Source organism: Chamaea fasciata, unplaced genomic scaffold (assembly GCF_029207755.1).
Source record: "Chamaea fasciata isolate MVZ Bird 193981 ecotype frontalis unplaced genomic scaffold, bChaFas1.0.hap1 SCAF_4, whole genome shotgun sequence".
NCBI classification, from domain to species: domain Eukaryota; kingdom Metazoa; phylum Chordata; class Aves; order Passeriformes; family Sylviidae; genus Chamaea; species Chamaea fasciata.
This window is the reverse complement of record NW_027094089.1, coordinates 11665782-11681969: the sequence shown is the minus strand read 5'-3', so window position 1 is coordinate 11681969 and position 16188 is coordinate 11665782. Positions and strand designations below refer to the sequence as shown.

General features: G+C 35.0%; 1 protein-coding gene across 1 annotated transcript in view; it reads left to right on the top strand.

Moving 5' to 3' along the window:
- Positions 1 to 16188, top strand: part of KDM4C (lysine demethylase 4C) — a 261852-nt gene that overhangs the window by 208109 nt on the left and 37555 nt on the right. The window contains exon 18 of the mRNA XM_066180842.1: positions 13317 to 13502. Coding sequence (XP_066036939.1) covers positions 13317 to 13502 — 186 coding nt within the window. The remainder of the gene's footprint in view (positions 1 to 13316; positions 13503 to 16188) is intronic.

The window sequence follows — 16188 nt, the reverse complement described above, 5'->3', positions numbered from 1 at the left end:
ACAAACTGTTTCCCTGTAATTCATGAAGTGCATGGGGGGATGGAGGGGTTCACTCATATCCCGTGAGAAGGGGTGCTCACGCTGTAGTGCATGGGTGCTGAAAAGCTGTAATTTAGTGGGAAACGCGAAGAGAGAGAGAATACCCTTGCTTCCAGAGACAAAGACCCTTGCTTCCAAATAAGAACAGCTTATCCTTAAAAGATTACACCCAGTGAAGTAATGACCTACACCAACAGTTGTGGAAAGACTGCTTTGCCCTTGGGAGGGACTCAGGTTACAGCAGGTCAGGTGGGATTGCTAATTGTGAAAATTAGAACCACGTTGGAGAAATTCACAGAGAACTGTCTCCCATGGGAAGGACCCCATGACATAACAAAAGAGACTCCCTAAGTGAACTGAAGGACGATTTTTAGAAGTGTCAAACTGACTAAAAACCCCATGTTTTGTCTCCCTGTGCTGTCTGTGGGAAGGAAAAAAGGGCTAGGGGGGAGACAGGGGGAAAGGTGTTCTAAATGTTTTGTTTAGTTCTCATTATCCTCTTTTAATTCTATTAATATTTTTTTTCCCTTTATACCTTTCAAGTTTTGAGCCTGTTTTGCCCTTAATGTGTTTTTCTCCTAATCCTTATCTCATGCCATGAGCCTTTTAATTTTTCTCTCCCCACTCTGCTCAACTATAGCAGAGGAGAATGAGTGAATAATTTTTTGTGGGTGCCTGGCTTCTAGCCAATGTCAAACTGTGACATAATCTTAATGTTGTGCAGACCTGCAGAAATAAGTATTTTAATGATTTACAGTTGCACATAAAGTTTGGATATCATGTATGCCTCCATATCACTGTATTAGCTGTCCTGTACTGTGATACTTCTGGGATCCAAATTCCATGTCTTTTTTCTCTGGTCCCGAGTCACGAGGTTGTGTATGGGGTGAAAACTTCTCTGTGCTGTATCAGCTCCTGAATAAACATTTAAAATGTTTTCAGGGATCAAGCGTAGTGTACTGGGTCAGTTTGGGGTTATTTAGGAGCTGTAACAAGTTGTGCTTTGAAATATTATACATTTCTGCTCTAAAAAATTATCAAGTTGCTTAGACAAATGAATGGCATGTTAAAATCTGTGTTGGTTGTTACAGTCAGACTCTAGTTTATTAAAGGGTTTAGCTGAATTCTGGACAAGTGATAAAAAATATTTTCTCTGATAAAGAAGTTTTCAAAAGTTCACCAATTACTTGGCAGTGCTATGTTTGCAAGTTGTTGTATTTCTTTCTGGAAATATCAGCTATTGCTTTTTATATGACATGTCTTCAGATTGAGAGGTGTAATTCCTTCACCTGACTTCTGTAATGTATTATGCCATTAAGACACAATGAGGCATTTTTTAGTGGTCCATTAACAAAGGAGTTGGTTGCGCTGTGTGGAGAGAAAGAATATCTTCCAGAAGTCTAATTAGTCAAAAAGAAGTTCAGAAAATTGGTGTCAAAAGTCAGGCTGTATGCTACATGTTCTTCCTGTTTTGTGATTTTTGGAATATTGTGCTTTCATACTTTTCTAGATATTGTTGCTGATAGCCTTTGATGGGAATTTTTAATAGTTGCCTTTAAAATTAGATCTGTATTCAGTAGTTTGTTTCCCTGTGAATGAATCCTGCATTAATGAAAATGTTTATGATACAAATGCAGGAGGAAAGAAGCTCTCCAGATTAGACAACTGGGCCAGTGGGCCAGGCTAGTACTTATTAATTTAATGCAGTTCTGTTTGCAGTGGTAAATGGATTATGCTTTTTGGGAAAGAAGAGTGTGCAACCAGATGGCAAAGATGCAAAAAAGGGTATTTTAAAATCAAAAAAATAGTATGCATGCTAAATGGGTCCACTTAGACCAAATAGATGAGTCAGTAAACACAGTGAACAGACAAGTAGTTTATAAAAGTTTTCTTTCAGTTTTATTTGACTCAGCATCACAGTTGAAGAGAGATCAGCTTGCCTTTCAATAACAGTCATTGCTAAATACTCACCCTAAACAAACTAATTCCATGTCCATCAAAGATAATGAAGTGTTTCCCAGAGTGGGAAATTATAAAATGAAAGCCATTGAAGATAAAGTTATGAGGAAAAGTCTAACTTCCTTCAAACCTAATCACTGCATCTAAAATGCTAGATAAAGGATGAGGAATACTGAATAAATTACACATATAAACATTAGACATACATGTTTCTATATGAATCAAAATTCGAGTTGTGTACAAGAAATAGCAGTTCAAAATAAATTAAATGTTATCCATAGGTGGTATCTCTGTTGGAAATAACCAAGACACACATTCCTTTTTGTTTGGGTTCTCTTTGAACTGCATTGTTTCTCTATTTACTTTTAGAATGAGAAATACATTTGACTACTTGATACATTCAAATAAATATGATTAAAGCCTCTTTATATAAGGAGTTAGAACTGATACTGTGGAAATAGTCAGTAATTGCAGACCTTTGTAATGTTTGTTCATTATTCTGATATAGAAGAAGTCTGTGTTCTTATATAAATTTCCCTGCACTTCATAATTTGTGGCAAGATTCCCTGTGAGCTTCTTACTGACGTTTGACACGTACATATCAGGTATTTTTGATTCTCTTAGGGGTTTCATACAGTACTAGGCTGCATTTCTAGGTGTAACCATAGAGTGATCCAGGTTGGAAGCAGGAGGAGGAAACGTGTCTTTGTCTGAATTTATCAGAATCATATTCTTAGGAGGCATTGGAACATTAGTCTGTCCTTTAAGGCATTTTCCTTATAATATCATGGGCTCCTATAGCATCCATGGCAATAAGACACCATATTAAATAAATATATATTTAATCTGTTGTATTCTTTATCTTGGATGTGTATGGCAGAGTTTCTGAAGCATGGTTGAAAAATTTCTGTAGTCTGAGTTCTTAGGATGAAACAATTTAAATCTGGATGTGTTTGAGGCAGTGTTGATTCTCAGAAACCCAGTGTTGATTCTCAGAAAACTGTGAAGATAAAATCAAAACCAGTTAAAAACATCTGCTAGTTTGGCTAGTGTTAGGGTATATATTTTCTAATGAACAAAAAATGCATTATGTGTGAAATTAGCTTAACTGGTAATAATTTATATTAAAAGGTGCTTTCTTTCCTCATTTCCTCCCTTTCCAGCTTTCCCCTCTTTCCCATCACTTTATCTCCCTTCTACATTTTTTCTGCCCTATTTTTATCCTCCTTCTACCTTTTTTCCTTTCTTTTCTCCACCTTTTTACTCAGCTTTACCCCTGCCCTTCCTCCCTTCCACTCTTCCCCCCTTTTTCTCTCTGCTTTTTTTCTATAAACATGAAAAATTCTCCATCTCTTCCCATGTCTGAGCAAGATAAATGAACTAATTTAAAATATTTTCCATGCCTCATCTGTCCACTTCAGAAGCTGTCAATGAGCTTGGATTGGGAGCTTTCATGCCAATACAGTAAGCAGTTGTAATATTTTGAAATAAGAATGTTGTTTCCATGGCAAACTTGGAACACTTTGCAACTATGCTGACATCCACATATTTTCAGGTTTTTGCAAGAAGGATGATACTTTCTTAACGAAAGAAAGTATATGATACTTTCTTAACCAAAAGGTCATTTGCTTACATGTCCACAATAAAGACATCATGCTGTTCTTTTATTTTTTATATCTTGAGTAAAGTAACAGGAAAAAAATAAAGATGGAGGGGGGAAAACCATTTAAAATATAATGCTTCTGCATTGTCTGCCAATAATTCTTTCAACCAATAAGTATATTAGCAACGAATATGTTTCAGTCTAGACGGAACAATGATTTGGTAAATTTTTATGATGACTAAATACTCTAAGGCAACACTCACCCTCTTCTGCATCTCATTATTCTGAATATTTACTTGGTGAAGTTAGTACAGAACTTAAAAATGAAGGAAACATTTAGAAATAGCTTTCTGATTCTGAGATACTACAGCTTACTCATTTTAGATTGTAGAATTTTTTAAAACTTCTTATACTTAAAGCATTTTAATATCTCTTAAAGAATATCATACATTTTCTGTACTGCCTTATCACTTTTGTCTGTCCAGATTTTCTGGTTACATATAATGTTAACATCAACTCTTCTGAAAAGTAGGTTTTGACTTTTGGCTGAAAGCTTTAGAAATAATAATTTCTTTGTGAGCTATGGAGTCCCTCAGGCTTTTTAGGACTGAAAAGTAAACTTTGTGTGATGCAGTGCACGTTAAACTTATGTGTGCCTTGACCCCATCCTCAAGCAAAGAAGCCCCAAACAACAAGAACAAAAAAAAGAAGCCCACACCAAACAAAAAATACCCATTACAGCTCTAATGCTGCAATAGCCCTCTGTTCTAAATTTTTGATTTCTTTGGTTGTTTATATGCTATTTTTAGTTGCTGGAAATGGCACAACTCACATTTGCTTGATCTACTGTAGGGATGACAGATACTTCATGGCCAGTAACATAAATACACTAAATGTTTTTACTTATCCTAATTTTCTAGTAATATATTCTGTCCACAGCAGCTTCCCTTCAACAGAGAACAACTTGACAAGCAGCTGTGGCCTCATTCAGTGTGCTTCACAAGCACAATATTTTCCTTCCCAGAGGCAAAGTGCATTCACCTACATAATTGGCCATGACCCCTTCTCACCCAGAGGATATCTACTGAAGTCCATTTGTGTCTTCTAATCTTTAAAGATGCAAAGCAGCATGTTAGTGTCATGCTAATAGGTAGATGGAACTTTGATATGTGTGCTTTTATTGTCATCAGATGTTTCTGTTTGAGCCTGACAAGATTATTGATTCTGAGCGTTGAAACTTGTGTATCTTAGATTCTGTGTGATTGTTTAGTAATATTGGGCTTTTTGGAGTCTGTATGGAAATACATTTTTAATTTATGGATATTACCATACTGACTTGCCATTCTCAAAAGGATAGTGTATTAGATGGTGGTACCTTTATTCTGATAAAAACTGTCTTTGCATTTGTCTTCATTTCATAAATTGTTTTTGGGATATTGCTAAGAATATAATCCTTTCAATGCTACATTTTGGTGGTCTAATTTTAATTGCTATCATATTAGAATAGCAAATTTCTGTGTGTTTGTATGTGTTTATATGAAGTACCTTAATGCAATTATTTTAAAAAAAAAGCTATGTAGAAAAAGTGCTGATTTCTGTACTATGTGTGAATAATGATATTACTCAGAACAACACTTTGCATTAAATGACAACTTATGAAGAATTGGAGCCTGAAATGGCCATACAGGCATTTGAAGTTCTCTGTTCATTGTGTGTTAAAGTCTCTCCTGAGTTGGCAAATTCTAGATGTCTTTTCTAAGTACTTCGTGTAGTCATGATCTATTTTATGGGGAATCTGTCTCTTTTGAAATTGAAGGATATAAAGTCTGCCACTGGAATTCAGCTTGATTGTCTTGGCAGGAAAACCAGTGAGGATCACAATGGAGAAGTTCAACATGAATCAGCAGTGTGCCCTTGCAACAGGGGACAAACTGCATCTGGGGCATGATTTGTAATAGTGTACCCATCAGGCCCAGGATATTGATCCATCCTTCCCTTCTATTTGACTTTTGTTAAGACAGCACCTGGTCTGCCTTTTATTGACACGTGGGAGCAAGTCCAGTGAAAAGTCACTGAGATGGTCAGGTCTGCAGCACAAAACATGTACAGAGGGACTGAAGAAACTGGGTCTGTTCAGCCTGGAAAAGAGACACCTTTTTGCAAAGATTTCACTGCTATTTACACCAAGGTAATCAGAGGATACAGGCAAGAGAGAGAGGGATACTTGCTGGAGGTGCATGGTGGTAGCTTGAGAGGCAAAGAACACAAATCAGAACATTGTTAATTCCAGTGTTGTGAAAAGAGTATTTTGCTATGAAAGCTGATACTGTGATAGATAAATGGAGCACTTGAACAGGTGCCCAGCTAGCCTGAGGAATCTTTGTCTTTGTAGATGTTCAGAAGTCAGCTGGATGGGCCTTATGCAACCTGATTTAGGTGTGCCTTGTAAGCTTTGTAAGCTCTGGAGGTCCCCACCAGCTTCTAATATTCTTTGGAATAGTTTTGCCCTTGTTTTCTTGTTTTGTCTCTCTGCCACATACTGGGGTTTGGAACTGTATGACTGAATGACTGGAGTGCGGAAAAACCTGGACTTGACCATTGCCTTAAATTCCAGTAACGTCTGTAGGAATCAGCTGGAAAAAATGCAGTTACAGTATAATAATGGGATGCCTGGAGGCTGTAGCGGTAAAAGGTGAAAACTGGGGGGGAAAAACCCACTAGAACTGCAACATTTCAAACTTACAGGGGAAGAAACATCGTCTGGAAAAAAAAGATTAGTCTCTAATAAAAATATGTTTAAAAATATACATGACTGTAAAAACTGCAATTAAGATAAAATCTTGAGACCCTCATTATAAAGTTTGGGCTCACAGTCACATATTATTTTTGAAAGCAGGTGGATATGAAGTGGGTAAAAAAGACTTAGGGTGACTAAATTCTCAGTGTCACCTGATGTATATGAATCTGGAAGAAAGAGGAGTTTATTCTTGTGTTCAGTGAATGTATGGTAGCAGAATATTTCCTGTGTACATAGGGATTTTATTTTTTAAGAAAATGGTGATTGAATGTTTTCCTTTTAGTACTTGTAAATAAAACTGAGGAGATAGTAGAGATGTGTTTATATGGCATTTTTATCAGTAGATCTCTATGGTGGGATTAGTGACATCTCAAGTACTTTCAGAGTATCTCTGATAGTATAGAATGCTAATGGTACTGCTCTAGCCTGAAAAGAAGTAGGGACTTCAGGACAGTGCTTGGTGTTGGAATGTTGTTAAGAAGTTGAGAACTTCAAGAATTCTGAAGATAAATATACAACAGTTAATTTCTCAAGATATGGCATAGTTGTAGATACTGTGATTGTGAGACCACAGCTGAAGTTCTTACAGGGCCTTTTATTTCTACCTTTTGCCTCACAATGCTTGTTTTACCAGCTACTGAGACTGTAGTGTATCACAGAAGCACAAACCCTTTCCTGCACTTTCCAAATGAGTACTTCTTCACCAAGTGTTTTGTTTTCTTTGGTGTTTTTTCTTTCTCTTTTAACCTCCCGTTTAATGACTCTTTCATGACAATCACATAATCCATGCTTCAGGAGAAATGAGATATTTCTTAACTCTGCACTATAGTTTTGCTTTTCCTTTCCTGTTAATTAAAAGCAATTACTACCTTAACAGTTTGATTGAAATAATTGATGGATACTGTGTGTGGTTTATATGTGATTTTGGCAAGTCCTGGTAATTTTTTATCAGCTGTTAAAATTGTATTCTAAATCAATATGTATATATGGCATGATTTAATATCTTTCCATGTTTAATTCAAAATTAAACAACTTACAAGTTCATTCATTGAGAGTAGACCCCTTGGTACTTTCTCTAACATTCCTAGTTAATTTTATATAATTTCCTGAATGTGCTGAACAATGAAGTAGAATATATAATCTAGCAAACTCTTTCTTCACATGTTCTGATGCTGTCAGTTTCATAGCTCAAATACTCATCTCGGTTTAAATTAATCAGGAATAAAAAGAAACATAAAATGTTAAAACAATAATGAGTTTGTTTCCATAGAAACATACCATGCTCTCTGCCAAAATTAAGTGCTGACTTTGTATTCTAAAAGATGTCTGTGCAGACAACATGTGCTCACTGATCTGCAGATAATGTGTCAAATGTCTTCATCGTATGCATCTTCTGACTGTGTTACGCATCGTTAACAAATCTTTGTGCCAGTACTTTCCTGCCAACCCTTGCTGTAATCTTTGTCACTTTTATTCCATGTTCTGGCTTTGGAATGGAAAAGGAAAAGATTAGTTTCACTGTGAATTTTATGCTGTAAGTCTCAGGTTATAACACCTGATAAGCTTGTGAACCTCCTTCTGCCAATATTCTCTGTAAAATCTTTGCTCTGTAAAGGTAAAAATCTATGTGTGTCTATGGGTATTATTGCTTACAGTAGGGCTGACTTTTCACATCTAGGGTGTAGTCATACATAATAGCAATATTGCTTGTCTGGTAATGTAAATTCTGAAGCAAAGCAGGTTCATTACAAAATGAAGATATGATAAAGCAGACATTATAGAAAAAAGAGAGGTGATTTTTCATTATTTTTCCTAATTTTACAGTGATGTCTCTGTCAGTATTTCAAATGATACATAGAAGGCAAAAATATGTAAACAGGGGTGAGAATATACTAATCAGTTACTGACTAGTAGTTACTAACCATCTGCAGCTGTAGCAGCAGAACTCAACAAAACAGAAATGGAATGATTTTTAGTAACATTTGGAAATTAATAATTTTTAGAGGCTTTCTTGAAATAGCTTCCTTTTGTAGCATTTAATGCTTTACTGCAGTGAGCTCCTTCACTTAAGTAATTCTTATTGCTATGACATAGAGATAATTTTGGGGAGAAATCAATACTCAAAATTGTTTTCTAAAATCCATTCCTGGCTTTTTGCTGTGACCTCAGCCTGTGCTTATTTTCATAAATCCTTCCATCAGGAAACACTGCTACTGTGATTAATTAATGATCCTTTTAGGGACTGGAATTTTATTTGCAAATACCACTCCTTTTGAGGGAAGCAGTTTCTAAATCTTTAAATAAGGATGCATAAAAATTATTATAAAAGTTACCAGTGGGCTGTCTTTTGCAAAATGCTGACATCCAGTTTCCTCAAACTGGTTTTTTAAAATCCATTGTGTTTATAGATTTGCAGACTATTAACATTAAAGAGCTATTCTGTGATGATGAAATTCATTTGCAGCAGAGTATTCTTTTGGGGGACAAAAAGAGGTCATTTCACAATCTAGAAAATTGCAGTACATTGTTCTGTCCTATATTCTTAATCTCCAGTTATATAAACAATTTTATTTATTCTCCAATTCATTTTGCATCTGGATCTCTGATAAAAGATTGATCCTCAGCTACTTTCCCCTTGGTCTCTGCTTTGCACTAATATCTAGCAATCATTAAATCAAAATTACATTCTTCTTAGCTGTCTAGAATTGCTTTAGCTGGTAGGAACAGCTGTAGTTTCCAGCTACTGAAAAACTGTCATTTGGGCATTGAATTAGCATTAATGTATTTTAGAAAATGTGTTTATGGTATGTGAAGTTTGTTTTACAAATAACAAACGTACATACCTAAATGCAAGGTTTGCCCTGGCAGAGAGGTGTTTAGACTTTCTCTTTTGCAGGAATAGTTTGGGATTGGTTCCATTCATACGATTCCTTCATTTTACAAACTTAGGAAAGTCAGACTTAAGGGAAGAGTTGGGGGGAGAGTGAAACCTCAGTCATCATGGCCAGTAGTTCCCTTTCTTCTCTTGAAATTCTGATGCCTTTTTCCTTTGGTCACTTTTGGTGGGGTTGTTATAATTTTTTTTTCGTTACATTTGCATCATCCTCCTTTTTTTTTTTATGTATCACCATGCTATAATAAATAATATTAATATAAGAAAAAAGTTGAAAAAAACCTTAAATTCATTTGTTGTAAAACCCCAAGTGAGAGTATGAGAAATACTTTATTTTTCACAAGCCAGGGAGGGGAAGAATTGCCAGTGGGGGCCAGACACAGTGCAGTGCAATTTGCTACTTATAGCTAATACATGATTTGGTAAGTGGTTCAGCTAATGGTCCAAAAGTCTGTGCAAAACAGATTTTTTTCTAGCTTGCTCTGCTTTTATTTTATGTGTTCTGATTTTATTTATCAATTAAAAGTGTACTGACTATTTGATGTATAGTTTCAAATATGAAGGGGCTTTTTCCTCTTATATCTGAGTGGGGCCATGTTGGCTGATACAGTTATGCTAACTGTAGTTTGCTTGAACGCTGGACTTTGATGTGTACTTTTCAAAATGCATCCCTCCATTTGAGAATCATTGTAAAGCTGAGATACATCAGCCTCATCCTTCTCAGTGTCATGCTTGTACAAAGCATCTTACATAAAATAAGAAACATATTTCTTTATTTGGAAATCTTGATTATTTTCATACATTATTGAAAGAAGAAGGGTTTTCATAGTTTTTCTGGTATTCCTTAACCACAGGGAGAAATGGGAATTTTTTTTCTTTTCCTGCATGTAGAGTAACATTTTTTCACCTGTTTATATCCATGATTTAATCCTTTTTGTTACCTGAAGAGTATATGAATGTAGCACAAAAGATTAATGTGGGTTTGGAGTTGACTGACATAACAATTATCTTGTATTTGGCAGTGAGATGGATTTACTGCATGGTTAAAATGGGAACTTTTCCACTTTCATCATGCAAACTTAGGTCTGCATTCACAGAAGTACCTATGACCAAGCAGTGTTCCTTTTGTGTAAGAGTAAATTTGAAGCAGCCTTACTCTTCATCAAAATTACACTAACTTTAAACAAACATAACTGAAATAAGAATATAGTCAATAGTCATTTGACAGCTTGTTTTTTAATAATCATTTTCAGTACTTTTGAGTTGGAACTCTGAGAAGCATTGTGAGAAATGTTTTCTCATACTATGCAGTTTGTTAGACATGTTCTCATTTAGTTAACCTGTGCTGGAAGAGAACAAAGAAGTCAGCCTCTCTTACATGGAGGGATGAAGTTTTACTCTAATTTCTGAGGATTTGGCCATGCCATTTAATTTGTCATATTTTCAGTTTTACTGCCTACATTTCTAGCTTCCCTTTCAGCATTTCATGCTGTCATCATATTGTTTTTATTTTTCTCAGGTTTTCTACTTCTGGAAGGTAATAAACTATGAAATACTAATTTAAAAGAACAGTTGTACATATATAAAGTTGTAAGTTAATCTTTTTTTCTGATGCTTTACTCACATAGCATAATTTTAGATTTTTGCATCTCCCAAGGTTTTATAATACTTTAGAAAGATACAGGAGAAACTTACAACCAGATTGTAATGTTTGCATATTTGCTCCCTTGTGCATATTCAGCCAATAATTTAAGGGGGACCAGCATTTCCTGCTGTAATGTTACAATTTCTTCAGTCAATGCTAGTTGAGCTGTACTTTACTTTATTCCTTTTCCTCATTCTTTACACTTTGTTTGAACAGCGTTTTTGGAATGTTTATTTCAGAACACATGTGGGAATTTTTTTGTGTGTGGTCTTGGTTTGGGGGTATTTGGTTGGTTGTTTGGGTTTTTGGTTGGTTTTTCTTTGTTTTGGGTTTTTTAATACTTAAATATGCCTTGGTCTTTCTTCTTCCATTAATCCGATTGGTGAGTTTATGTATATCTGTATGAAAAAACATTCAAGAGGAGCTCTGTTATTTGCATGAACTCAGATCTGGATATTGCATATACTAGATTTCAACTGTATTTTCTGTCTAGAATTTCTGTTTAGTGGGTTCTGAATATGTATACATAAAAGAAATCTCTAAGCTCCCTTGGAAAACTTACCTGAAACTCCACTTACCTGAAAATGATTTCATGCGTATGAATACAAATGTGCAAAAAGATGTTAGCACGTGAGCAAGTCTCTGAAACATTTCTTTTACTGGAAAAATCATCTTTACCTCTTACTAGTCTTTTAAACCCAATGGTGCTACAGTAGAGTGAGCTGAATTCAGGTCCCTTTGGTGAATGATAGCTAAAATTTTTCCCTAAGTTCGAATGCTAGGCACTACTCTAAATTTCTGCTTGTGCAAAGCCATGCAGGCAGTTTGCTTTCAAAGGGTGAACATGAAGGCAGAACTTCACATTCAGGGTGATACAGGAGCTAGGACCAGTGAGCTTGAAAGGGCTAGCTAGCCCTTACCAAAAGTATTAGTTCTGTCACAAACTGTGTGCCAGAAGCCATTGAAAGTATTTCAGCTGAATTATACAATGAAATTTCTTCCAGTTTTATGAAGAATATGAAAATCAAGAAGCAATGGAGAACGAAGTTTTTTGTCACCTCAGAATAAGAATTAGATGTGAGTTAACAGTAAACACTTGCAATAATTGATCATGCAGCAAAAGCACATCAAAATTATTTTTACTTGTGTTTTCAACGTAGGCAAATGAGTGTGTTTAACAAATTGGTGGGCAGCAAATTTAGAAGAAATGGAAGTAAACAGTATTCCAAGAGTATATTTTATTGAATTGTTTTGTGTAATTGCAAAAAAAATGTTTATGATAGCTGAGATAATTTTGTGATCATCAATAACATTTGCATTTTTGTTAGCCATGATGAGAGCTATCAGAAGATAATTCTTATATGTAATATAAAACAGTTGTTCACAGAAGTCACTGAATCTATTCAATCTAGTGTGCTTTTTAATGCCTTATGGTGGCAAGGTACAGTTTGTCTTGTATTGTCTTTTTTTTGTGTATTAGAACTTATTCCTCAGATTCAGTAAACGTAGCTTATATCCCTTTATCTTCTTTTTTATTGGCTCATTACTTGTGCCACTTACAAAACAGTGACATTATTTTGATGTGGTCTTCATTTTGGCAAAAGGAAAAAAAGTGTGTCTTGATACCAGTAAGGCTGTTGACATGATGTTTGACATGACATGAGGAAATACAGCCTACTGTATTGACATTATATTAAATGCTCGACCACTGAAAACCAGGCTAAAACCCAAAAATGTTCTTAGGAACAGCCTTCAGCTGTAGAATTATGCAAAGGCTTGAGATAAAGAAAATGTCTCTGACTTAGAGGAGATTTATCTACTGTAACAGGCTATCCTAGGATCTTGTAGAAACTGTTTCCTGACTGTTTAAATAAATAATTAGTCCAGCTTCATAGTGGGGAACTAAGTTGAATGAAATGTGGAAGTCCGGTTTAGCCTGACATTTCAGTCGGGCCTGTTCTCTTTATTTTTGAGTCCTGCTCTTGTTTTTTGTCAAATCATGTAGAGGGTTTTTGATTTACCAATTTTAGGAGGAGTAGGTTAATTTTCAGAGTATGGAATTTAAAATTAAACCTTTAAATAGCTATCATCTATCTATCTATCCATCTATTTATCTATATCTATCTAACTATCTATCTGTCTGTCTATCTAATCTATCTATGTGTTTTCTTGCATTGGAACACCTTTATATAAAAAGGCAAAAATGCTATGTACATTACTAAGTTGCCTTGTGATTCAAAAATGCTGTTCCTGTTGCTCTGCATATTGTAAGGTGGAAAATGTAATCATTGGATAACAACTTTTTGGTCTTTGAGTTACTTGCAGGAATCACTGAAATTGGAGTAATACAGAAAATATTCTGTTTATTTTGCACCTACAGAAATGTATCTTCTGCAGGCAGAGAGTTAAGAAAATCTCTGGTGCCTGCATTCAGTGTTCATATGGACGCTGCCCAGCATCCTTCCATGTTACCTGTGCCCATGCTGCAGGAGTGCTGATGGAATCTGATGACTGGCCACATGTCGTCTACATCACGTGTTTCAGGCACAAGATCAACCAAAAAGTGGTAAGGAATATATAATTGTATTTGTTAAAAAATGGAATTGCAGAATTAAAGTATGTTTCCAGAGAAAATGGAGGAGAGGATCCACACTATGTATTATCATAGTTCTGTCCATCATATTTTCATGCATAGCAGTCTTTTACAGTTTGAAGGTTTTTCCTTTTGCTGTTATCTGGGAGAAGTGATACCTGATATGCCTAACACATTTTTTAATTTGAAGTCCTTGTTGAGTTTTGACAGCCAGAACAAGTCTCTGAGTTCTCTGTTTTGTTAACATGAAGTGTATTATAAATACCCAGATCACAATATCTTGCAAATACTCAGAGATCCTGTGAGATAATGGATGTGGTGTATATGTTAAAATCTTTGTTCTGCAGCCAAAGAGTCTCTTGAAAATATCCAGTTATAATTATTCTGTCATCTGGCAAAGTAACACTGGCATGCCATGAAAATTCATGTTATGACTGCCTTTTTATTTCTATTCTGTGCTGAGGATTCTGTGCTTTAATTTTAGATGAGATACAATGAAGAATTAGTTTAGTGTCTTTTACTTGAATAAAATGGTTAGTATCTCGGTTAAGAAAGAACTTTTGCTATTCATCTTGGGCTTTTAAAGCTGTAATTTGCTTCCTAGCAAGCCAGAAGGACTTAACATAGTTGATCTAGGAAAGAGCTTGGCAAGTTGGTCAAGTTGCAATTTTTTTTCCTCCTTTATGCATTAGAAATTAAAGACACAAACCCAGGTAATGTCTGTATAATAGGTGTTGTTCTTTCAAGAGCTTGTCAGTGAATCCTTGGTCTTAATGACAAGACTTAACAAGACTACTGTTTTATTCCAAGTGTACTTAATTGTAATGCCTCCCAACTACAGTAATCAGCCCTGAGTGTTCAATCTGCAGGTGATTTTTAAAAAGGGAGACGTATTTTTTATCTCTTTTTAAACATTCCATAGAAATTTTAAGTTTTATTATATTTTTTTTCCAGAATGAGTGAGCACATTAAACCAACACACTTTATGTGGTTTTAATTTCTTCAAACATTTTCCAAGAAAATAAGTTTGGTTTGAAAAGCAAACAAACTTCTTTCTGAACAGGCAACTTAAGATGCTCTCCTTGGGTTTTTTTGAAACATTATTGTTGGTTGAATATTACTGGATTAAATTCATGGCCAGTAAAAATAGGGCAAACATTTCCCAAATGTTTTCTAGTATCTTTCTAGGACAAGTCTTTATAATATAGGTAGTAGGATTTGCATCAGTCCTGTAAATTCCATGCTTTCTTAGTGATTTTCTTGACCTTTATTAGGTAGTACAGATGAAAAGAAACCCCATGAACTATGGAAAAAAACAGGATTTTGTGTGGCTGTTCTTTAAGAGGTTGTGTGAAGGACATTGAAAGTGTCTTGGAATAAGACTGTTATATCCTTTCCTGAAACTCAGCACTAACTTTTTTGAAAATATTCACTATTATTACGCTTCCCCCCCCCTCCAAGGCTCAGCTAAAAGTTAGGTTTGCCAAAGAGAAATAAAAGTTGTGTTTTCATGTTTTCAATTGGGCCAACATTTGGAAGAGCAGATATTTTGTTTAAAGAATGTTTTTCTGTAAAATTCTTAGCTTACTCCTGAGACAAAGGAGATTGCCATATGTTTTTAAATGCTTGGGTTTTTACTCTGTCTTTTGGATAATTAATCTAATCATATCTTTAAGCCTTCGGATGTTTTCTCACCATTGGCTTTCTTGTTATGCTTTTCTTAGCTATTAGCTATTCCTTCATGCAGAAATAACATAGCTCTTCACCATTAGGCATAGCAATGTTACTTCTAATCAACTTTTTTATTTTTTTGCCTGTTGTTCTAGTTTCCTTGCTTAGAAGCAGAACAGGGAATCATGCAGACTGTAATATTATACTCACTTAGCAAATTTTTATGGGAGTTAAATAAATTATCTTGTCAGTATGAAAAAATCTCTTGTGGTATTTAGCAGAAAACATTGTTCATAAAGCAAGGACACTATTATTTCTCCTAACTTCAAGGAAAAAAAATCAATAGTCAGATTTTTTTTTTTTTTAATACAGACTCTAAATGTTGTATCTGATTGCTCAGTGACCACCCTTGTACTGACTCAGTGTTTGCTGCTTTCTTCAAATTAAAAAAAAAAAAATCAACCCCCAAAAACTCAACAATCAACAAATGACTTCTGAGCACCAGGAAAAATTGTGACATGTACCTATAGTGGTATTTTAATATGTAAATCAATGAGGGCGCTCAACAAAAATGGCCTACATAAACAGATAAATAAATATGTATTACCCTAGGCAAGGGCTTATTGTAATGATGAACTAGAATATGCATCCAACTTATTTATGCCTTTGAACTCAAGCAAAATTTTTCAACATTCTTTCATAAGTCTTTTTCACTGGGATCAGGTTCTGTATTGTCTTCAGTATTTTAGAGTTGTCAGTCATTGAAAACATTGGTGGGGTCTTCTGAAGAAAAATTGTCAAAGAGAAAATCAAAAGGGAAAGTAATAATCCTTGAATTTATTTGGTGCTGACAAATGAAGTAAATACAGAAATATTAAGAACTGGAATTTTTTAATGTTGATATGACTTTTCAAAAATATGTTTCTGTGTTCGTGGACTGAAAGCCAAGCCTGCCTCTTATATTTTCTGAAGATATAGCTTTAAAAAT